This window comes from Ursus maritimus, unplaced genomic scaffold (genome assembly GCF_017311325.1).
Source record: "Ursus maritimus isolate PB19 unplaced genomic scaffold, ASM1731132v1 scaffold_32, whole genome shotgun sequence".
Classification (NCBI taxonomy): domain Eukaryota; kingdom Metazoa; phylum Chordata; class Mammalia; order Carnivora; family Ursidae; genus Ursus; species Ursus maritimus.
The window spans coordinates 20,292,372-20,316,156 of record NW_024425786.1 but is presented as its reverse complement, the minus strand read 5'-3'; the positions used below and the strand labels follow the sequence as shown (position 1 = coordinate 20,316,156).

Below are 23,785 nucleotides of genomic sequence, written 5' to 3'. Positions count from 1 at the left end.
ACAGTGTTTGATTTACAAACAGGAACAGTTTAACACCTTCACTGCTGATTGGGTGGGGTGGGGTGAGGGCATCGGCCTAGTTTTGGGAGCTGCTCCTCTCCCCTTAGACCTCCAGTGATGTGTGTAAGCATATGACCTACCAGTTGCAACCTCACAATCCCATTAGCATGGCTGCCGGGAGGCCCAAGAGAGCACCAGGGGCGAGTGCAGCTGCACAGGCTGAGGAACTCCTCATTGGTTGTTTGATTTTGTTTTGTTAACTATTGCCTTATATTTGTCCCAGAGACAGTGACTCTCCTTCATGGCAGAGCAAATAACAAATAGCTTTTTACTAACTTCCTAACAATTACAGCTGCTCAGAAACATGAATGAGTTACCCAAAGAGGTAGTGAGTTTCCCATCTGTAGAGGTGTCTTGAGTGTTGGATTGAGTGAATATGACCTGGGGAGGTGGTTTGGACTAGATGACCTCTAGGTCACTCCAAAGCCAGTAGTTCTATAAATGCTCTAGTTACTGTATGTTGTCTAGGCAAATCATCTCTTGGGTGTGCATCCCTGAAGGTGGATGGAATTTTAATGAAGGACTTTGGAATACTGTTTTACAAAGGCTTTTCTGTTTCTTTTCATTATAGAAAGAAAAGAAAGATAATCCAAATCGAGGGAATGTAAATCCACGTAAAATCAAGACACGGAAGGAAGAGTGGGAGAAGATGAAGATGGGACAAGAATTTGTGGAATCCAAAGAAAAGCTGGGGCCTTCTGGGTAGGTGATGCTTTCATATTATTGCTAGCATTCTTTGAAGGGCCTGGGGCCCTGGAGGCAACAGCCTGACAGCTCTAGTGTGACACCTTTCACACCCCCCTGAAGTCCCGCTGTGTGGCTAACATCAATACCACTATTAATCAGCTCCCGTAACGTGCATCCATCTGGTGATTAAAATTTGCTAAATAAGAGACTCAGCAGTTTAAATGAGGTGACTGTAGTAGTCTGGAAAAGAAGGCCCATGGCTTTTAGTGCCCTTGCTCTGCCAGGCACTAGTATGTCTATGGGCCTCAAAGGAAACACTGGAAAGAGAAGAAAAGTGGTCTTGGGAGCCCTTTGCCTCCAGAGCATTGATTTGAAGGTCGTGCCTGAGAGCTGGGCATTTCACAGGAGTGGAGAGGGCCAGGCAGAGAATTTGTGCACATCACCAAAGCAACTTTTCAGTTAGCCTTTGTCAGTCTCAGGAGAGAGGCTGGCCAAGGGACTGAAAGCAGACCTCAGAGACAGTGTGGGAAAGGTCGCTCGGCCAGTATTGAGGCTATATATCTCCATGGGGAAACAGTAGATGTCAGTCTGACCCATTTCCCAATACCAAATCACACTGGAGGTTTAAAAGGGGAAAAAAATGGTTTTAGAGCTTGGTTTGATGCTTATCCTGGTGTCCGACCTGTGTGACATTCAAAGCCAAGTCACCACAACTGCTTGGCATGAATGTTGCCCTGGTTTTTACTCTAAATACATTGCATCCTAGCTGTCAGAGAACCATGCCGGCCCATGCCGGGTGTCTAGGAATGATAAAAGGAAAGAGTTGAGCTGTTCTTGCTTTTAGGAATAACTCTGCCATGAAAATCTTGACTTTTAAAAATCTTGACACTTCTGACACTTGTTCTTCCTGGATTAAGAGATTTGTTTTAAAGAGTGATGAAGATGGTGAGAGAAAAAAATGAACCTTTCTCTCTGCAGGGAATTCAGCCCTGAGGGTACCTTCATTACCTTCACCTCCCAGAAAAGGGGCCATTTTGTTCTGTGGTGCCATCCTGCTCAGACAGGCCTTGTCCTAGGTTCTATGACTGTAAGGACAGAATCTTGCACGATCAGAATGCCAGCTATTATGTGTTTGGTTTTTGTTCTGTTTGTGTGTGTGGAATGGGGCTGGTGAAAACGAGAACTTTGCCTCCCATTTTCCTGTTGTGCAAGAAGTTTGGGATTGGGCTACATGGCTGGTCTACCTGGGTGTGCTTGTTGGTGGACCTGTAAAGAGATGTACCCAGCCTACAGGGCTCCAGATTTGATTTGTTAGTTCGCTCCAACCCTCTTCTCTCCAGGGTCTGTTTGAGATGAGTTCTTTAGAACCCAGCAGTGGTAGGGAGAAGGGGGAGATGGAGCGGCACCAACCATATTTTGCTAGCTGCTCTTTGGTGTATTTGTGTCATTTGGAGGTTTGTTGTTCACCCAAGGCCTAGTGCTCTGAGGGACAGGTTTTCATGAGGCACAGGCCTCAGCACCCTCCTTAAGTTGGCAGCTCGTCGTGTCGGATAAGAGACCTGGCAGGGACACTGAGTCTAGCTACCACACAGCAACTTGCATTCGTCCTCAGCTTGGTTTTGCAATCAGATGCCTCCTTGGCCTTCGAGTACTCCAGAGGCTTGCTGACCTCCAACCAGGCTGTGTGCCAGTCACGTGTCTGCAGCTCACTAGCCTTGGGGCTTGGCTTTGCCCTTTGCCACAAGACAGACTTTCGGATTTGGGTCTAGGCTGCTCTTAACATTTGGGAGAGAATTTAAAGGAACTGCTGGGTTTGACAAGGCCAACCAGCACTGGGAAAAGAACAGCATGGTTTTGATTTTCTGTGTTGAATCCCATTCCTCTGAATCCAGCAGGAATAACTGGGAGGTATTAACAATAGAATTTAGTCCTAAATTTTAATCCTGAATTTAGTTCTAAAATAAAATTTCAGAATAGCAGAAAATATGTGGGGAATATTCTTATTACTTTCTTCCTAAAAGCTTTTGTAACAAATGCATTTTGTAGGGTCTCTTAAAAAAAACATATGAGAGGGGGAAAAAAAAATGTGAGAGTACCACTCACACTTTTTTTTTTTTTTTTTTAAGATTTTATTTATTTATTTGACAGAGCGAGAGACAGCCAGCAAGAGAGGGAACACAAGCAGGGGGAGTGGCAGAGGAAGAAGCAGGCTCCTAGCGGAGGAGCCTGATGTGGGGCTCGATCCCAGAACGCCGGGATCACGCCCTGAGCCGAAGGCAGACGCTTAACGACTGAGCCACCCAGGCGCCCCCATACTCACACTTTTTAAATGACAGTTTTGGCATTGGGTTCGTTGTCAGGTATCCACCCACCTTGGTGTACCAGAATGGCAGTATTGGCTCTGTTGAAAATGTGGACGGAAACAGCTACCCACCACCACCGCTGTCAGACTCCACTTCTCCACCCTCTCCTTCCTTCTCTGAGGACAGCTTGCCTCCCCCACCAGCAGAATTCAGGTAAATGGTGCTTTCCCTCCTGTCTACTCTGGGTGGTTACAATACTTAAGGACAAAATAAGTGTTCTTCAGGGCGCCTGACTGGCTCAGTCGGTGGAGCATGTGACTCTTGATCTCAGGGTTGTGAGTTCAAGCCCCATGTTGGGTGTAGAGATAACTTAAAAAAAAAATAAAATCTTAGGGGAAAAAAAAAGAACAAAATAAGTGTTCCAAATCCAGGGCAGGACCAGTAAAATAACTTGAGGCAAGTCTGTCTAGATAATAGAAAAAATAATTAACGTTTTATTAAGTGTCTGGGGTGCCAGGCATTATGCCAAACACTGTATACATTGCTTCATCCTTACAACAGCCCTCCTGAGGTAGGTACCCATTTTACAGATGAGTAAATGGTGAGGCACAAAGAGGTCAATGAACTTAATTCTAAGGTCCCACAGCTGGTCAGAGGCAGAGCCCTGACTGGAAAGCAGGTCATTCTGTCTGCAGAGCCCGAATTCTTAACTCCTAACTCTACTGGGACTGATAGAGATCACCAGCTTATCTCTTGTTGTTTTTACTTAGCTTTAACTCAGTGTGAAATGAAGTGGTATAATCTGCCGTCCTTAAAATATTTAACAGACACCTTCCCCAGTTATCTAGGAACCTAGCAGTCTGGGTCACCTTTCTGTTTTGTTCTGGTTCATTTCACTGCTGGAAAGAATGAAACAAAGGAAAAAGGGCGGTGAAACTTAGACTCTGTCTGTACTGCTATTTGGCAGAAGTGTACAGGGACGAGTTAGTAATGGCCAAAAGGGGGTCTGTCTGAGGAGTGTTCAGATTTCAGTGTTTGCTCACAGTTACTTTTCCCTTTCTGATGCCTGACAAATGAGAGGTTTGAACGATACACTTTCCTCCCTGGACACTGTTTAATCAGAGATTGGGATATGTTGAGGACCCCTCAGATGGACACGTAGAGCAGTGCCGTAACCCCTCCCCCTAACCCAGCCCCCTTCTTCTTGGCTCTTGAAACCACTCATCCCAAATCACTTCCTGCTAGTTGCCCTGTCAGACGAAGCTAAGGCTTGAAGGTCTATGGAAAATTCCAAGATGGATGCTTTTTTCTAACGAGTAGCTATTAGTGGAGGGCAGGTACAAAGATGGAAAAAGAAACCCTTCAGCCTCACACATGGTCTGAGACCTTGTAGCCACAGCCAAGCATACCTGACCTGAGAGGGGTGCACCTTAGTCGTCTCTCAACCTGGGTGAAGCCTGGTGGCACATTCATTTCCCATCTCTGCTGACCCTCAGATCCTCATCCCTTCTCAGGATTTTCCACGTGAACCCTGGAGGTACATTTACCTAAATCTGTGCCCTGCTCAGACTTGGTCAGCTTCGCTTGGGTTTCCTGCCCTCACAAGATCTGGTGAATGATAAGAGCCTGAGGAATAGAGCCCAGTGGGTGGGTGATGTTTGGATTTTTATTCCACTTCTTCTTACATGCCTTCTCGGTCCTGGTTCCAGGATTAAATTGACTGTCCTTCCTAGAGGAGGGTTCAGGAGGGTGCCTTCCCTTGGAAAGCTGGAGGGTTTGAAGGGGACCCAGGAGATGACCTTGGCCAACCCTTACCTGATAGAGGAATCCCAGTCTAAACTTCTTTCCAATAGCTTTTCTCAATTTCTGTTTACATTCCTCTGCTGATGAGAAGTTCATTGCATTACAAGGCTACCCATTGCATTGTTGGTCTGTTCTGACCATTCTCAGGTTTTTTCTGTTAGAGCTAAAATGAAATAGTAGTCAACCAGAATGAACCTAGGGTCTTGATCAGCTTTATTAGAGGTGGATGTTTGCATGCTGAGTGTGATGGTGGGTCTCTTCTTTGTCCTTTTAGCTGCCCAGCAGACAGCAACCAAAGAGGGCCTGGCTTAGCTGGACCCAAAAGATCCAGCGTGGTCAGCCCAAGCCATCCACCACCAGCTCCTCCTCTGGGCTCGCCACCAGGCTCCAAACCCGGGTTTGCCCCACCACCTGCCCCTCCGCCTCCACCTCCAATGATGGGCGTCCCACCCCCCCCACCGCCTGGAGGATTTGGGTCTCCAGGGACCCCACCACCACCATCACCGCCATCTTTCCCACCTCACCCCGATTTTGCTGCCCCTCCGCCTCCTCCCCCACCGCCTGCAGCTGACTACCCAACTCTGCCACCTCCTCCCTTGTCCCAACCAGGAGGAGGCGCACCTCCCCCTCCCCCTCCCCCTCCTCCTCCGGGGCCCCCTCCTCCCCCTTTCAGTGGTACAGAAAGCCCGTCTGTCCCACCACCACCACTTTCTGATGCCACCAAGCCTAAGTCCTCCTTGCCTCCTGTGAGTGATGCCCGCAGCGACTTACTTTCAGCCATACGTCAAGGTAATTCCCAGTGCTGGGTCCAGGACCATGAGGCCTTGTCTTTCTGCAGCCGTGATGACTGGTTGGAGGGTGGGCTAGGGGTTCCATGCCCTTTCCAGGGCATAGCTTTCATTGGGTGGGGAGAGATCGGGAGGGACGTCAGGCCTCAGATCAGCCTAAAGAGAGGCTTCGCTCTAAAAATATGGAGATGTAAATTTCTTTCCACCTTGGTTTATTTATTTATTTTTTAAAAGATTTTATTTATTTGACAAAGAGAGAGATAGCCAGGGAGAGAGGGAGCACAAGCAGGAGGAGTGGGAGAGGAAGAAGCAGGCTCCCAGTGGAGGAGCCTGATGTGGGGCTCGATCCCAGAACGCCGGGATCACGCCCTGAGCCGAAGGCAGACGCTTAACGACTGCGCCACCCAGGCGCCCCTCCACCTTAGTTTAAAAGTAAAGGATTCTTGGGGCCTTGGATGGCTCAGTCAGAAGAGCAGGCGACTCTTGATCTTGGGATCGTGAGTTCGAGCCCCACCTTGGGTGTAGAGATCACTTTAAATAAGTAAGTAAAGTAAAGTAAGGGATTCTTAACTTGGGTCTTCGATCTCCTTGATGAGAAATGTTTTGCCTGTGTTTACATTCATTTTGTGCCCCAGAGAAAGCCAAGCGTCACCACCCTAGAAGGTACTTCTCTGGCCACACTCCTGCCTGTCCTCCACTTCTGTGCCTTTCATATCCTTCCTCCCTTCTCTCTTTCCCCTTTCTCTCCCCATCCTCCTCCCCTTTTTTTCCTATCCCCTTCCCTCTTTGTCTCCTTCTCTCCCTTCTTTCCTACCTTCCTGCCCTCCCTCATCATCTCACCCTTGTGGAGCATTTATTCTCTTTCTTTCAGAGGACAGTTCTGGTCCCAGTGGGTTAGAGTGGTTTCTTCTGTTTGTGAGCCTTCTGGAACTGGAGGATTGTCTGGGGGAGATAAGTTGGGGCAGCTGAGCTCGATGAACTGGGCAGACTGAGTGCCCAGCGAGTACAGTTCGGTGCCCACTCCTCACTCAGAGCCTCTTGAGAAGTGCCCATCCTCACTAGCCTGACAGTGTGGAAATGGAAAGAATGACAGGCTTCCTTTCCGACACGCCTACAGCACTGGAGCCAGAATTGGATAAACCCTCATCTTTACTATCTTTCTTGCTTTCCCCTTTCCCTCTTTGCTTTCTCAGAGGATCTTCTTCCCCCTACCCCCTTCCCCTGACTCCTTCCACCCCTGGCCACTCCCCCTTCCTCAGTCCTGTGTGGATTCTGAGACCGTTTGAGACTGACTCGCCTTCTAAACCCTTCTCTCTCTCTCTCTCTCTCCCCCCCCCCCCCTCTCATAAGGCTTTCAGCTCCGCAGGGTTGAGGAGCAGCAGGAACAAGAGAAGCGTGACGTTGTGGGCAACGACGTAGCCACCATCTTGTCCCGTCGAATTGCTGTGGAGTATAGCGACTCGGAAGATGACTCCTCTGAGTTTGATGAGGACGACTGGTCGGATTAAGTCTTTCTGCCTGCTGCCCACCTCCTTTTTCTTTCCTCCTGCTGCCTTCTTTGATGCATATCCCAACAGTCTGATGGGGGGGGGAAAGGGAGGAAAAAAGAATTTCAAGGGGCCAAAGTCCTCCCTGAAGCAACCAAAGATATATCCAAGTGCTTCCTCCAAATCAACATATATTTTCCTGTCTCCCCATGGACAGGCCCTGTGGGGCTCCTGAGATTCAGTAGCTGAGATGTTCCCTCTTCCCTTCAAGTGACTGTTGCATATTGAAGAGAAGGAAAAACTCCAAAGCAGATCCCTTTGATTGGGTTTAGATTGGAGTTGGTACCTTCCCTGGGAGCCATTTTCAACCGTGGTCTCTTTCCAAAATCCTTACCCTTCAGATATTGCCAGCCATCTTCTGGTCCTAAAGCCTGCATGGGCACAGCCAGCCCCTTTCCCATGCACTGAGAGGGCTGAGCAGGCCACATGCCCTAGCAGCTAGACTGCCACACCTTTCTGCCCTGGTCAGCAGGGTGAGCTTCCTTTTGCTAAGCCATCTCTATGTCTGGACTCCCTTTATTTTAGGAGCCATCAGGCCCTAAAGAGTGTCTCCCCCTCTGCCCAGAAATGGTGCCTTTCTGAAAGCTGAAGTTATTGCCTCCTTCCCAAGCTTCCTCTCCAGAGTGTGGTGTTCAGGTGTCCTATAAATGCCCCTCCCTCACTACCAGGTGCTCTAGGCACCACAGCCCAGTTCCAGCCTCTAATACCCATGACCAAACTAGCCCCGACACGCAGGGATCGGGACCTCTGCTGACTTCAGGAGCCAAGCTTAGAGACTTGGAACTACAGAACTGGAAGAATGGTGGAACTCCTTGGATCCTACGCTCTTGATGATGCTGAAATGTAGAGATGGGAAATGACGTGCTCCAGGTCACACACTGGATGGTGACAGAACTCTAGAGCCCAGAATTCCTGATTCCAAGTCACCTGTGCCTTCTGGGACCAAATAGTGGGCACTTGCTGGAGTTTAGGCAGAACAGTCTTGGCTCTGTGCTACTCCAGACCTCACTGGGAGTCGCTGTAGGAGGGGTCAGAGCCAGTGCCAGGCCTGTCCGTGCTGCTCGGACCCTTACAGCCTGTCTTACAATTCTCTGCTCCCCCTTTACTATCACCATTGAACCACATGGCCTTGGGACCTGCCCTTCTGGGGGACCAGAGGTAGTGAGAGAAGGAAGGGGGTATGCAGCTTTGACAGGTGCTGTTTTCAATTCCTCTGCAACTCGTCCCCCTTTTATTTCCCCAATTTAAGCATAGGTTCTGCCAGCTGTAGAAACTTCAGTCCCTCGGGCTGGTGGCTGCCGCAGGTAGCTGCCTAGGGGGGCCTGGCAGCCGTGAGGAGGGCTGAAAGGCAGAGGGGCTCTGGGTCTTGTTTCTAGCTCCCTCCTCGCTGCGTGCAGTGATGTTCCCTCCCTCACTCCCCCTTTTCCCAGAGCTAATACACAGGTGCTATTATTCAGGGGGAAAAAAAAAACTGGCCAGCTTTGGCCAACAGTGAGGTTTCTTCTCTTCTGCCCTAACTATTGTGTAGCCTCTTATGCTGAAACCGGCTTCTCCTGGCTTCTCCGGCTTTCAGAGCCCTGAAACAAAGAGAAACAGGATCTGTCTCTACCCAGCACAGCAAATGGTTGTAGTAATTGCCAAAGCCCTCATAGACCCCTCCGGCTTGAGGAGAGTGTGTAAGCACGGGTACTGCTGCTGTGCCCTGGCTGGATGCTCCCCCTCTGCCTTCTCGCCGCCTTGAACCCTGCCGTGGGGACCTGGGGACCTGGGGACCGAGCCTGCAGGGGCCAGCATGCCTTCCTGCGGGGGCCGCTGCAGAGCTTACCCTCCTCCCCCTCCCCGGCTCAGGTGTCTGTGGCACAGAGCTGGCACCATCCTCCAGTGCTGAGCATAAAGCTGGGTGTGTCCCCGCCTTGCACTTTGGAAGCTGGAGGTGCTTTCTTCAGAACCCTGAAATGGCTGTTGAAGGTGTCCCTGGCTGCAGCCCGGCAGTGGCTGGAGAGGCAGGTGGAGGGCAGTGGTTCTCCCAGATAGGCGTCCTGGGGCCTGGCCAGGCCAGGGTTTAGGCCTAATGGCTTTGACTAAATTACCCCATCCCCCTCCTTTCCGGAAAAGGGGGAGCCAGCGCCACTCACTATCATTCTGCTCTGACCTTGAAGGGGGCGGTGTTGGCCTGGCTTCTGGAATGGACACAGTCCGCCCTGGAAAGGGCTGGGGGCAGAAGGGGGGGGGCACTGCCTGCGGAAGGTAGGATTAGATCATTAGCTCAGTGACCTCCTAGGGTTTCGATGTGCTGTGTTCTCATCCTACAGCTGGTTTGGTAATGATCTGCAAGTCCCGGAGAGCAACAGCACAGCTCTGCCTGACGCTCTCATTAAAATCTGTGCAGCCAAGCTCTGTGCTTTGTAGCAGCCGGCCTTGCTAAGCCTCCTCAGCTCAGGGGGCTGGGGACCCAGTCAGCCGAGAGGCCCTCTGGGCTCTATTTATGCATATGTGCACCAAAAAACCCAAAAAACAAAATAACAAAAAATACCCCACTTCTTTAAACCCAGAGCCCTTTAAGATGATAAAGGACCCTATGCAGGTAATTGTCTTTGGAATCCTGTAATTGTAGAATGCAAAGTTTAGTGATTATTTAAACTGGGCCGAGGCTGGTCACAGTGTGGAGCAATGGCTCCGAAGGACTCTTAAGTGCTGAAGCCAAGGAGCCACCTCCCTTCCCTAGTCTGCCCAGCCCAGGGGACCTGCCCCCATTCCTGTGGCCCAGGGACCCAGCTTCTAGTCGGCAGTGTCCGAAGTGACTTGCGGCTTTGCCATGGTTGTGAGATGACTACATTCCAAAGGAGCAGCCACAGGGAGGGGGCAGGCTCTGCGGTCCCTTGGAGGCTCAGAGCAGCTGGCCCAAGCTCCAGCTCGCCTCCAGCGGAAGCTCCAGCGCCCTCAGAAACGACCCTGGCCAATGTCACCGCAGAGCCGAGGCGGTGTTGTCAGGGCTATGTGAAATCTCTTCCCGTGGCGCCGCTCCTCCGGCTCCGCAGCGCCGGCTCGGACAGATTGAGGTCTCTGTGGCTTTGGTGACCCTGCTTAAGCATTCCCACCGTGTCCCAGCTCTGCTCTCTGGCCTGCCTCCCTCCGCAGCCCCCCCTCACCTGACCTCGGGGCCCGGGGAGGGGGCCGGTGCCCCAGGGCGAGGGGCTTTTGCTCAGGAGAGAAGTCGGGCCTCCTGGGGGCATCAGGCTTTGAGCTCTACTGGGGTCCAGCAGACCTGGGACCAGGTGTCACTAGGAGATGCGCCTCAGTCTGTGCCTCAGTGAGGGCTCGGGAACAATTCTGTTATTGTATTAACTTGACTCAGTTAACTCACTTGAGAAACTAACCAATTTTTACTTTCTGTCTAGAATGATGTACATGTAGGAGAGTGAGCTGTAATGCTCCCCAAGTGCCTTGTTTTCTCTGATATAAATATATTTATAAGGACCTATTCCAGTGGATTCTTGGGTGTGTTTGCCACATCGATTTTAGGGAGTGGGCATCTATGTGGTAGGGAGACAGTCTGGAAATGGGTCCCTCTCCCGTGAGAGTGGGAAAGGAGCTTCTAGAGATCTGTGAGGAGGGTGGGGTTAAACCAGACTCGTGAGGTGACCCCTTCCTCTTCACCCTACTCCTCTCAGGCCCTTAGGAGAACATCCAGTTTTTTAAAGCCCTGTGGCTCCGAGCCTGGTCTCCTTTGTTTCCCTGCCAGGCTCATGTGTGGACCACGTTAGCACCCCATGACCTGAGGATTCCATGTAATGATTTTATGTTATACATGCAAATACGTAAATGCCAACATTTTAAATAATTTGATAAATCTTTGTAGCTACTCCGCCACCTCTGGTGCGTGTGTCTGTGCCTGTACCTGTCTCTCATGGGAAGAGTGGTTGGAAGGAGATAATACTGAAGCCACAGGTGGTGGCCAGAGCTCTGGAGGGAGGTCTGGTCGGGGAGGGGGGGGGGCTCGAGGAGCAGGAGGCCTCTGGGTCTGGAGGGTGTACCCTGTGGGGGAGGTGGAGATGAAGGCCAGAAACCCTTTTGCTTTAGGAGGAAACCCAAGTTGGGGGCCCTGCTCAGCTGGTGAGGGGTGTGTGTTGGGGCCAGGGGAGACAAGCTGTTGGCCGCTTGCATCCGGCAGGAGGGGAGCACTGGCAGAATGCTGGTGTTGCCTCCCAACATCTGGCCGCATCTTGTCTGCCTCCCAGACCCAAGCAACTTACCTTAAATAGAATGATTTTCAGTGGAATCCGATAAAAAGTTGAGGCTGCTGTACACCCCCTCTCCTGCCTGGGAAGGCGAAGGGGCTGGATTTCTATTCTGACCCAAAAAAATGACCTACCCAGGAAGCAACGGTTGTTCGGAGCCCAGCTGCTGCGGGTGATTGTCCCTGGGGGTAATTTATGGGCAGACACCCAGGTCCAGTTCCGGGCCCTGCGGACGCAGCGGGGTGGCCCCGGGAGAGGGGCGGGGAGCAAGGTTGGTGACTCCACTGGTCACGCCTGCTGTTCAGGGAGAGAGAGTCACCCACTGGCGTCCCAGGAGAGGGGGCAGAAGTTTTGAATTGTCAGCAACTGCTGCGCCAGCCGCTCTGAGCTCATCGCTGGAGGTGGGGGTGCAGGGGAGGGGGCGCGGGAGCCAGCGCGCCCCGGCGGAGCCCCTCGCTCCACCCTCCTGCTCGGGCCTGTGTTTAGTCAGCACTTGGCTTCCCGAGGCCGGTGACTGACAGGCAGCCAGACGCCCGCCCTGGGAGAAGACAAAATGGTGGTGTCGGGAGCCGCCCTTGCTGGGGAACCGGAGGGGAGGAATGTGGTTCTGGGAAGCAGGCGGCCCGGCTCAAATTCCGGCTCCAACACTCGGGAGCTGTGACCCCGTGCTTCACCTCTTAGGGCGGATCCGGGAAGAACGAGCGTTTGCTGAGGGCCGACCACCTGCGCCACACTGCGCACACTTCATTTCGAGCGCATGAGGGAAGGGCCTCGGAGGTCGGGTTGCCGAAGACCACGTCGCGGGCCGGGGGCAGAGCCACAGCTGGGACCCGGTCTCTCCCAGCCAGAGGCCGTGCTCTGTCCATCGTGCAGCATAAACAGCTTTCGGACTCTCCGGTGGGAGTCAGGGCCTTTCGAGTCCTGGGGGGCAGGCTAAGCCTTTCCGGTCGGGTCTGCCCCACCCCGGCGCCCGGTTTTACAGGTGACCGCGCTTTCTGCTCTTGCTTTGAAATCAGTGGGCCGGACTGGGCGCAGCTCCGAGAGCAGGAGAGTTGCAAGTCCTCGCACCCTGAACTGCCTGGGAGCGAAGTGGGTTTGCTCGGTGTGGGCTGGGGCTTCCCGCACACACTCCGTGCTCAAGACACGCGCACACCTGTGAAGATAAGCGCGTTCCAGCCCAAGACCCGGATACACGCCCGCCGCGACACCGACACACGGGAGTGGGCCCGCTGGAGATCCCAGGCCAGGGACACGTGCACACACCGCACGCAGAGCCCTGCCCGTGTGCCAGCAAGGACACAGACCGGCGCACAGTTACAGGAACACAGAATCGCAGGCAAACCGCACGCAGTCCTCAGGAGCCCCCCTCCCTGCGCTGCCGCCGCCAGTTGCTCACTGCCCCCTCCTGGCCGCCCAGTGGCCAGGGCAACCTGGCACCGTTTCCCGCGAGCTCTGTTCTGGGTGGTTGTCAGCGAGTTCCCTTCTCCATAATGAGGCTGGGAGCAGTTTCAGGGGCTCCTCGTAGACAGCCCCTCGGCCCCAGGAGATGAGGGGGTCTAGAGGGAGGTCTGAAGCTGGAGGACAAAAAAAAGAAGACAGGTTTTCACACCCAAAGGAATCTCACGGTAGAATTCTCAGTCTGGTGGTGGCATAGACCGCCTCCCACCTCACAGGCAGCCACCCCGCCCTTACCGCTGGAACGTGCGCACACCTGCTCGCGCTCTCGGTGCTTAAGGAGCAGCTGACTTCCTGGCCCAGAAGTCGAGGTCAGGTCTTAGAGCTCCCGCGTTGCTGCTCCCTCGCCGGCCTCAGCTTTCTCACCTATTCAATGAAGAGTTAAGTTGACCATGATGTATGTGACCCCTCCACCCTGGAGCCTCACCGTCTTGGGAAGTAACACTTGTCCCAAAGGCAATGTGCCTGAGTAAAGTGCATCCATCCACCCGGCCCCATGCATTCTTCAGGCCAGTCCTGGGAGGATGACCAACACAAAGCATTTTCGTGCCTGTTGTACAGTTGAGGAAATGAAGCACAGAGAGGCACAGCAACTTATCCAAAGTCACACAGCAAGTTGGCAGCAGGCATGGAAATAGCCTCTTCTTGCGGGCCCCAAGCTGCCTACAAGAGAATAGAACTCTCCCTGTGAGCTCAGGCCCAAGGCCAGGAGACAGGAACAACAGAGACTAAAGTCAGAAGCTCCACCCCTCCTTTTTTTCTTTTTTTTTTTTGAGGGTTTTGTTTTGTAATCTCTATACCCAACATGGGGCTTGAACTCACAACCTGAGATCAAGAGTCTCATGCTCCACTGACAGAGCCAGCCAGGCGCCCCAGAAGCTCTGCCCTTCTGTCTGGAGCCCTGAAGGCTGAGGGGAACCCAGTGGAGGTGCCAGGCTTCAGTGCGGAGATGGAGGCTGGGACACGGCCGCTTGCACCCCGGGTGGGTTCCACCACTCCCCACCACTACCAGCAGCCCGCGCCAACCTGGCGCTTCCTCTGCAGAGCCAGAGACAAGCTAGAGAGGCTTCTCCCTACTCGGTGGCCACTTGGAAGCTTGTTCCTCAAGGTACTACACACGTGAGTGCATGTGCGTGCGTGCCTGGACTCCACGGGCGTGCGCTCACGTGTAGATGCATGGTCACAGAGGCCTACAAGTACACTTAGGAGTGTATTCATAGGTATGTGTAACCTGCAAGTGTACGTGTGTGCAAGCCTGTACACCCGTGACTGCTTTTGTGTGTTTAGACGAGGCGTGTTTGGATGTACATGTATAAATGGTCTCTATCTGGCAGGGAAATTTACATACATGTCAGTCGTTGCTTGCACACGTACTGGGTTTGTTCACGAATGTACTTGGGTATGTGCAAATGTTCACATGCATTTGTGTAAAGAAGTGGAGTCAATAATGTCCATGCCCTTGACTGGTGGGTGTGTGTAAATGTGTGTGCAGGGAAGGCTTCGTGTGACTGTGTACACATGACTCATAGGGGTGCCCTCCCCAGACAATATGATGTCAGTGTTCCCCTCGGCTCCGGTGTCGGGCGCGCACTGCTGGCTCCAGCCAGGCACTGGGCTCACGGCACCCCCACCCCACCCCCGCACTCTATTCCCCAGACCCATCCTGCTTGGCCAATTTGCAGCCTCTCGCTCCCAGCTCCCGAGAAGGCCTGCAGCAAAGTCAAGGGGCTGGTGGCCAATTAGCGAGGGGGTTAATCAGGGATCTGGGGACCCCTGGGGGGCGGGAAGCCGAAGGCAGGCATTGAGGTTGGCAGGAGCACTTGCTGCCTGTCATGGGGGTGGGGGAGGGGAGAGACAAGGAGGGGAGGCTGAGCCAGCCTGGTGGCTGGAAACCAAGGGTCTGCCTGTGAATTCTTGATTGCTGAGCACTGATAGCAGTGGGGAGCCTGTGTGACTGTGTGTGCAAAGGGGCATATAGACATGCATTCGCGTCCTTGAATGTGGTCCTATATGCAAATGTGTGTACCTGACGTGATACCGTCTGTATATACACGTGCAGCTTTGTGTCTGTATATATGTGGGTGTGCGATGGTGTGCAGATGGGTCTGGGTATGCAAGCATGTCTGGACCCATGTGCACGCGTGTATACAGGGGTAAGTCTGTGTGTGTATACTCGTGTGTGCAAGAGTGTGTACATACACTGATGAATGTGCTCCCGCGTGCAAACATGTGTGCATGTAGTTGACGTGGTCTCTTAACATGTGTGCGATGATATCTGTGTGGGTGTGTGTGCACCAGTGTGCAGATACACCCGGGTATACACGCATGTCTGGATGTATGTGCCTCTGTGCGTGTCCTCTGAACGGCTTGTGTGTGCCCGTGTGTGTGTATGCATAGGTCTGCATGCGTACAGGTCTCAGCATGTCAGGAGCTGGAGAATGTGGGGCTGGCGGGCTCCGGGCTCCAGGAGAGAATCTGACAGACGACCAGACTTGCCGCAGCCCCCAGCCCCGGGAGCCTGTTTTCCAGCCTGCGGAAGCTGTGAGCCCGTGAACTCATCTTATATTAATAGCTGCTGTCTCCTCACTTATTGCAGGGAGAGGCGGTCATGGCCCCAGCGGGGGCTCAGCACTCAGTGCTCCTCCCCTCCCCCCACAGGACCTGGGAAGAAGGGAAGGAAAGATGGGCCCTAAGGCCTACCCAGGCAGGAAGGCAGGGCCAGGCCCCAGTCCTTGCCTCCCCAATCCACTGCCCAGCTCACCTCCCAAGCCTCTGTAGCTGGTGGGATCAGGCGTGGGCTTGGAAAAGTGTCAGGGGCTTGGACATCCCCCCACCCCCCAAACACACATACACACACATATGCACCAGGCATGCAGCGCTGAGCAGCTCTGGGCTGTGTACCAGATGAATCTGAGGCGGAAAGAGACATAGAAGTCTTCAGTTTGAGAGGGCAGGCACATTCCTTCTCTCGGGGACCCTCAGTTGGAGGGGGATGCACAGCCCTGCCTGCAGGGGCCCCTACACTGACAAAGAGGGCAAGACTTCTCCATGATATTTACTCAAGAAGTATAGCAAGGTGTGGTGTATAAACCACATCTTCATGGCCACAGGAGGACTTAGCCAAGGAGGCTTCCTGGAGGAAGCGCAGGGCAGGGGTGCAGGGAGGACCTGAGCTGTAACTACAGAATCGCTGGAGGTAGGAGGAGCCAGCCAACCGTGACACACACATGGGCTCCAACCCGAGGAGCAGATTGAGATGCCCCTCAGGTTGGGCCAAGAGCCCAAGGCAGAGAGACCCCAGATGCGGGCTCCCAGAAATGCCTCAGACCCACCATACAACCACACCCAGACAAACAGAGGAGGGCCCGCAGCATGGCGGTCTACCGCAGGCCCTCCGAGACAAAAGCATTAGGCTCTGCTGAGCTCTGGAGCCCGAAGCTGGGATGGGGAGGCAAAGAGCCAAGCCTGCCCAGCATAGTCTGGGCACCTGGACCCTCTCCTTCTGGTCCCCCCTGGTGCTCCTTGGGAACATGGGTGAGGCAGCAAGGAGGTCCTTCTTCACACCACCCCTCCCAAAGGTCTGTGCATAGCCTGGAGACCCCAGCTTCTCCCCAGCTGGGTTTCCTGCGCCGGGTTTCCTCGCTTGTTTGAGTTCCTCTTGAAACTCACTCCCTTACCCAGGATAGAAACAGATTTGGAGTCAAATGGACCTGAATTCAAATCCTAGTTCGGTCCTTTACTATGTGACCTTAGGCAAATCAATTGTCACCTTCAGTGAGGACTTTCTTGGGAGCCCTCATTTAAAGACTGCATGTACTCCCCGTGCCCCTTCCCTACTCTATTTCTCTCCGAGGACCCTGCGCTCTCTGACATTACCAAATCTTAAACTTGTCTTTTTATTACTGTCTCCCCTATGAAATTTAAGTTGTCCACAAGGATGGCAGGGAATGAATGAGGGCCTCTATTCTCAGAGCCTCAACTTCCTCTTCTGTAAGATGGGGAGAACTAGATAATACCACCCGAAGGGCCATGGCGATGTGAAATATTTGGGCCAAAGCTTGGCTTGGGGGAGGTGCTTGCTGAGTGGGTGTCTTTTCCCAGGGACCTTCCAGGAAAGTGGGGAAAGAAGGCTCCACCTGACCTGGTGGGGCCCTCCCCTGCTTTGTATTTGGCCCGGAGCTCTGTGTAGCTCAGCCCAGGTCTGCCTTCCACCAGCTCCGACCCAGCCGCTGTTGGCAGGTCCCCTCCCCTTGGAGTCCCGTGGCCAGTGTTGGGGAGGAGACTTGAACAGTAAGTGAGAGAAGCTCTGGCCAGGGAAGTGGAGAAAGACCTGAGTCCTAGCCTGGCATAGCTGTGTGGGTTTGAGCAAGTGACTGTTCTTCTTCAGGCCTCAGTCTCCCTGTCTGTACAATGGAGGGGTGTTAAAGGGTCCCACCTCCAGGTTATGTCTACGTGGGAGGCCTCGGAGGCTTTGCTACTCAAGAAACAGCTTCCTCGTTAGCCACACTTCCAAACCCGTTCCTGCCCTTGCGTGGTGAACATACTTTTCCTGGCTGCAAAACACCCACACTCGGGGTCCTGCACACTTACGTCCTCAAATGCACACACTTGCCATCACTCACCTTCAGATAGAAAAGAAGCTCTTCCAGCTCCAGAATGACCATAGTCCACCCAACCTCCTCCCAAATGTGACTTCTGGCTCTGAGAATGAACCCCAACACAAATCAGGGTCCAGAATGTCCTAAGCCCCAGGCTCGGGAAGGAAGGAGACGAGAGGCCATTGACTAATAGAGCATAGGTTGTGGAAATGGATGTTCCCTTGGGCCAGTCACTAACACCCCCCAGCCTCAGTTTTCTCATCTGTAAAAGGGAGAAGATGCTACCTGTGCCGTGGGATGCTTGTTCAGCATGAACGAGGCAGCGCGTGCAGCTCACTTGGCGAAGTGCCAGCACGCAGCGAACACCCACAATTAGAAGGAGCGTTACTAAGGAAGTGGATATGCTTTGACCATATACCTCATGTCAAAGCGCCAAACAGAAGCACACGTGGGCATCCTCAACCCAAGCAGGGCCTAGCACCCTGGTTCCTGTCCTCAAGATAAGGTGGGGTCCTTGCCTGGCTGTGCCTGGGTCTGAGCAGAGAGGCCCATTAGATTGGCCTCTAAAGGGGTGGGGGTGTCACCTGCCAGCCACACTCCACCCTGGGTTTCTAGCTTCCCCAGAACCCTCAACAGGCTCCCAGACCTGACCTAATTCCCTCCCATTCCAGGCTCCCCCCACATCAGGCCCACTCCACTGCTTCCACACATAGAGACAGAAACATACTTATCACAAAATCATTTTTTATTGAGCGATGGGTCAGGGATAGGAATAGGGAAGCACTGGAGGCCATACCCCGGTTGGCAGAGGGGTCAGGTGTTGGCTCACACCCTGCCTCCTCCAGGGCACCGCAGGGTGGGGCCTGGCCCCCAAATCCTGGCTGTGGCGCTGAATGCCCGGCTGGAGTGGAGTTGGGGACGCGCGACGTCTCGTCCCGGCTGCCTGGCCGGGCTGCAGTTTCCCCCAAACGGCCACCAGAGGGCAGCCGGCCCCCAGCGCAGAGGAATTCTCGGTTGCTCAGGTGATGGCTTCTTAAAAAAATAAAAAACCAGAGGCTGGTGTGTTCTCCCAGCAAACCCGAGGGGGGCGGGCCTGGGGAGAAGGCTCTGGTTTCTATGATCTCTTCGATAAAAAATAAGCAAAAATAATAACAAAATACGTGGTTTCTCTTTCTCCCTTTCCCCCCTCTAGGAACTGAGGTCAGCAATGGGGGTGTGGGGACTGGGGGTACCCTGGTATGGCCTGGATTTCAAGGTGTGGGTCTCTTTTTTCCCCTTACCATCCATAAATAAATAAGTAAATAAATAAGTAAATAAATAAATTATAAATAGATACTCTTTTTGTATGTGCACATACATATATATATAGATACATTTTTCTTTCTTTCTCCTATCTAGGCAACTGAGTGACTTACCTCTCTGACTCTTTAGTTCAGAAACTCAAAAGTAAAGTGACATGATTAAGGTCAAGGGGCAGGGGGGAGATCAGGGACTTGGAATGGCACTGTAAAACGCCCAGCAGCATTCTGCAACTCCCAGCCAGCTGGACTGTGGGACATTTCTGAGTGGAACCCTGGCCACCTGAACATTCTAGAACCATGGAGCAAGCTGGGCCCTGTGGGGATCTGGACAGAATCCTGTAAAACACCCAATGTCCTAGAACTCCAGAACCAGCTGGGTCTTGGGGGTGTGGAGTTGGGGGGTTGGAACAAAGCCCTAGAGGACCTAACGTTCTGGAATTCTTAGTGATCAGGGCTGAAGTGTCACCAGGATATGACTAGACGTCACTGGGGGAACGGGATCGGAAGGAGATCTTGGAAGAGGAACAACAGCAGCAGATGGCCCACAGCACCTTCTGCACGTCCTGGTTGCGGAAGGCGTAGATGATGGGGTTGATCATGGAGTTATAGGTCGCAGGGAGCAGGGTGAGATAGGTGTAGAGGGGTGGGGAGTGGGCATCCCCCAGCAGGCAGTAGACAGTGAAGGGCAGCCAACAGGCGGCAAAGGCGCCAAGCACCACGGCCAGTGTGGCGATGCCCTTTCGGGTGGCCACGTAGTGGGAGGCGGGCAGCAGGTGCCGCTGGAGGGCAATCTGCTGGGCATGGCGGCAGACGATGCGGCAGATCTGGGCATAGAGCTGCAACATGATGCCAAACACCATGAAGAAGGCAATGGCCAGGACCACCAGATGGTTCTTGGAGAGTGGATATACCACGCCACACGTGGCCCGGGCATCCAGACAGTTCCAGGCCAGCACAGGCAGCAGCCCCAGGCCCAGGGCGCCTCCCCACACGAGGGCCAGCATCACATAGGTCCGAGTCACCGTTGTCTCCGAATAGTAGGTGAGGGCATTGTACAGAGAAAGGTAGCGATCGACGGTGATGGCCAGTAGGCTGCCCACGCTGGCAGTAAAGGCCATCGCCAGCACGCCGACCAGCACCAGGCTCATCTCCGCCGAGCCAATGCAGAACACAGCGGCAAAGTGCAGGACCAGGCCCAGGCCCGCCAGCAGGTCGGCCACAGCCAGGCTGCCCACCAGCAGGAACATGGGGGCGCGGAAGGTGGGAGTGCCCACAATGATGGCCACCACCAGCGCGTTCTCACAGGACACCAGGGTGCCTGAGATACACAGCACCACATCCCAGGCCCTGGGCGAGGGCAGCAGGGTGGCTGGGCCTGTGGGCGCCTCCGCAGAGCCCACGCTGCTCACATTCACGTTGCCTGAGCCAGCGGAGAGCCAAGCCAGGGGGCTGCCTGCACCCCACATCATGGTACCTGTAGGAGAAAGGCCCTGTGAGAAGGTGGCAGGGCTGGGTGCTGGGTGAAGGGGTCTGGACGGGACGAGGTGCCACTCAGGATACATTTTGAGAGTGTCTCTTCAGGATACCTGGCTGGGTCCCGGTGCCTTGTCCCCCAGTCATGCCCCAGGGCTCCTTCCAGGATACCTTTGTCTCCCCCTGTCCCCATACCCCCACGCCAGCAGGGGCCTATTCTCCTATCACTGTCCTGGGTCTCTCCATTCTCCCTTCCAACTCCCTAGGTCCCACGGGCTTCTTTCTCCCACGTGTGTGACCAGTGGAGAACCAGATGAAGGACTACCATAAGTGGATGCCGGGCGCATAGGATCCAGGAGATGCCGGGAGGCCCAGGACTGGGGAAGGGAAACACATTTCTAGATTGAGGGTAGCTCTGCTCCCTCCTCATCAGGGAGGATGACGCTCGGTTTCTGAGGCTTGCCAGACCCCTCACGATTCTCTGTATTGCCAGCCCAAGGCTCCGCCCCCAGAGAATGCGCGTGCAGCTCCCGCCAGCCCCCACTCTGCACTCCCAGGGTAACACCACCTAGGAACTCAGCCCCACCCCCAACACACACTGGCCCAGACTTCTGTCCCCACCAGACCCCTCTTTCTGCCTGAATCTCTCTGGGTCTTTGGAACAGACACCCTCTGCTGGAGGCCTGGATCCTGAGTCAGACCCCTCCTTCAGCCCAGACACCTGGATCTTGGGCCTGACCCCGCATCCTGCCCGTATGTCTGGATCCCTAAGTCAGACACCTCCTCCTGCTCGGACACCTGGGTCCCTGACTCAGATGCCTCCTGCCAGCCCAATCTCAGAGGACCATCAGTCCTTCCAGGGCCTTGGGCCTTGGAGGAGTGCTCACCCCACGCGGGGTCACCCAGCTGACGGCTCTCAGCACTCGGACACTGGGTCCCCTCCCGCTAACCCAGATTGTGGGTTCCCAGTCTCGACCTCTGACCTCTGCCGGCCGCTGGGAGCCTGTCGCCGGCCCCGCGCCGCAGCATCCTGGGTGCTCTTCCGGATGCCTGGTGCCTGCGGCGGGGCCCGCTACTCACCTCTCGGGACCTGGTGCGGCCGGGCCGCGGGGAGGCTCTGCTCGGGTCCGGGCGGCGCAGGGTTTGCGCGGACCCGGAGAAGCCCCCGCGGCCGCGGGAGAAGCGGCGTGAGTCACCCCGCCCCGCCCCGCCCCCGGCCACCGGTTCGGTGACGTCAGCGGCCCGGCCGGCCAATGGGTGAGTCGCGCCGGGGCGCAGCGCGCGTCGCGAGGCATAGTAATGAGGCCTCGCACCGCCCGCTCCCCCATTCATAAAAAGCGACCGTGGCCGCGGCCCCGCCCCCTCCCCACTCGGCCCGCGCTGTCCTTGACGCGGCGCCCTCTGCGGGCCGGGGTTTCGGGGGGCGCCGGTGGGAGAGCCTTGGATAAGTCTCAGGGAGGTTGCGGGCAATATGTAAGGGGAAGCAGAAAGGGGCCCCGGAAAGACTGTGGAGTGATGGGACCCTCAGGTGGCAGAGACAGACGGAATTCGGGTGACGGAGACCAAGTGATGAGGCTGAATGGGCGTCCTTGGTGAGGATGACGGGGGTTGCCAAGATGATGGGGCCCTGAGGTGATGGTGACAGCAGCACGAGGGAGCAGGGAAGTGGGTGGCAGTGACAGCATGAGCGTGGTGACAGGATCTTGGGGGTGGTGGCCATGGGACGCTGCCATAGAAAGGGAAGCCCCCAGGGCAACCATAACAGTGTCAGGGTGACTGTGACATGATGGGGCTCAGGGATCCCAGGGTGGCAGAGGCGGTGGCGAGGAAAAGGGAAGATGGAGTGTCCAGATGATAGGACTTCAGGTCACCATGACCCTGTCACAAGTGCTGAGGTACTGAGGGGACAAAACAAAGTGAAGAGGGTTGTAAAGTCCTGGAATGAAGACACGGGGTGAGCCCCAGGGTGAGAGGGACGGGGTAGAGGGTCTGGACTGACAGTGACCAGGCAGGTGAGGTGCTGCCAGGGCAGGTCCTCGTGATGCTGGGGCTGGGATAAGGAGCTGGGTGACGTCACTCATGTCAGCCCAATAGCGCCCTACCAGCATGGGAGGGGTGGTCCTGGCAAGATTTCAAAACCTGAATTATTTATTCAAGGATCTGGAAAGCCAGCAGGGGGGGGGGCACTTCCCCGAAGCAGCAGGAGAGGGGGAGCCGGGAAGAACTTGGAAGCAGAAAACCTGGCAGCGTAGTCCCCAGGGCCGGCCCCTCTCAACCTCCCCATCTTAGGCATCCTGGCAGGGTAGGGCGTGGAGAAGGAGCTCCATCTTCCCCAGCCCTGCCTGTTCTTTGTCCCAGGGACATACAAGACCCCAGCTGACTTTTCCAGAGGTGACAGATAAGCCCAGGGGGAGAGGAACTGGCTGCTTCTCCTTCCTCTGTCTCTAGCTTTGATCCTCAATGGAATCATCCAGGCCGTGGGATGGGGGTGGAGGGCAAGGATCAGGTTAGGACTTAAGGAAACCAGGGGGGCTCAGATCCCAGGCCCCACCGACGTCTCCCCCCACCATGGCACTGCTGTAGTTCCCTCAGTGTGGGGCAGGGGAAGGAGGTGACAGGCCAGCAGCAGGGTACAAGGGAAGAGGAGAGGGTAGGCGCTGGGGAAGAGGATGCACTTCCGGTTGGATGTGGTGGGTTGGGGGTGGAGGTGCGCCAATCCTAGTTGCTCCATTTCCTCGCTGTGTGACTTTGGGTGAATTTCTTCTGCTCTTTGTGCCTGTCTTCTCATCTGTAGGAGAGGGATAATGTTAGTATCTACCTCAGGATTGGCGGGAGGGCCTGGTAGGTTCTCCGCGCTGGCTGTTAGCTACCAATCGTGTATCTGGCAGGAGGAGGACACCTGGGAGCATAGGTGCACAGCGAGTAACTGAGTTTCTAGGGGTAGATGATATCACTCAGAGAAGGGAGCAGAGAGTGAGGAGAAAAGCCTCAGGGAACACCGCCATTAAGGGCACAGACTGGGTGAGTGTGTCCTTGCAAAGGGTCCTGGGCTCCCCTCTGCAGAGAACACCTTCACTTCATTCAGTCTTTTGCCTTCAAGTCACTCCTGAAGCAGGCTTCCCCGACCTCTATCCTAGATTACCCCCATCCCCCCTTCCTTGATTTATTATTTCTCAGAGCACTTAGCATTCCTAAAATTATGTTTATTCATGTATTTTCTTTTTTACTACGTGTCTGCCCCGCCAGAATATAAGCTCCATGAGCGGAGAGACTGCTCTGTTCTGCGCTACGGCACCTGGCACTGTGGTAGGGTTCAACAAATACTGGTTGACTGGACACTTGCAGTAAAAAGCAGCATCTAGAGAAAGAGGACAGTGGTGATATGCAGTGTCGAGAAAGGTGGGGGCGCCAAAGAGAGAGGATACAGGGGCAACAGCCCCCCAGAACTCAGGGGTCCACTCTCTTCCCCATCAGAGCTGGGTCCCAACAACCGCCCCACTGGTCTCTGGGATGGGTGAGGTGGCTGGGAGGT

General features: G+C 54.5%; 2 protein-coding genes across 6 annotated transcripts in view; one reads left to right on the top strand and one right to left on the bottom strand.

The window, feature by feature from the left end:
- WASF2 (WASP family member 2) overlaps positions 1 to 11,058 on the top strand; it is a 72,238-nt gene extending 61,180 nt beyond the window's left edge. For all 5 annotated transcript variants that reach the window (XM_040619091.1, XM_040619090.1, XM_040619089.1 and 2 more), the window contains 4 exons: positions 632 to 762; positions 3,108 to 3,263; positions 5,128 to 5,642; positions 6,992 to 11,058. In XM_040619091.1, the coding sequence (XP_040475025.1) occupies positions 632 to 762; positions 3,108 to 3,263; positions 5,128 to 5,642; positions 6,992 to 7,149 (960 nt within the window). In that variant the 3' untranslated portion in view covers positions 7,150 to 11,058. The remainder of the gene's footprint in view (positions 1 to 631; positions 763 to 3,107; positions 3,264 to 5,127; positions 5,643 to 6,991) is intronic.
- A 7,948-nt stretch (positions 11,059 to 19,006) lies between these two features.
- Positions 19,007 to 20,249, bottom strand: GPR3 (G protein-coupled receptor 3). Its single transcript, XM_008694544.2, has one exon. The coding sequence runs from the start codon at positions 20,247 to 20,249 to the stop codon at positions 19,257 to 19,259; it is 993 nt and encodes a 330-aa protein (XP_008692766.1). The 3' UTR covers positions 19,007 to 19,256.
- Between the last annotated feature and the right edge of the window lie 3,536 nt (positions 20,250 to 23,785).

Bases quoted from the DNA above. Each gene is read 5' to 3' on its own strand.
- GPR3 (XM_008694544.2), bottom strand. From the start codon at position 20,249: ATGATGTGGGGTGCAGGCAGCCCCCTGGCTTGGCTCTCCGCTGGCTCA.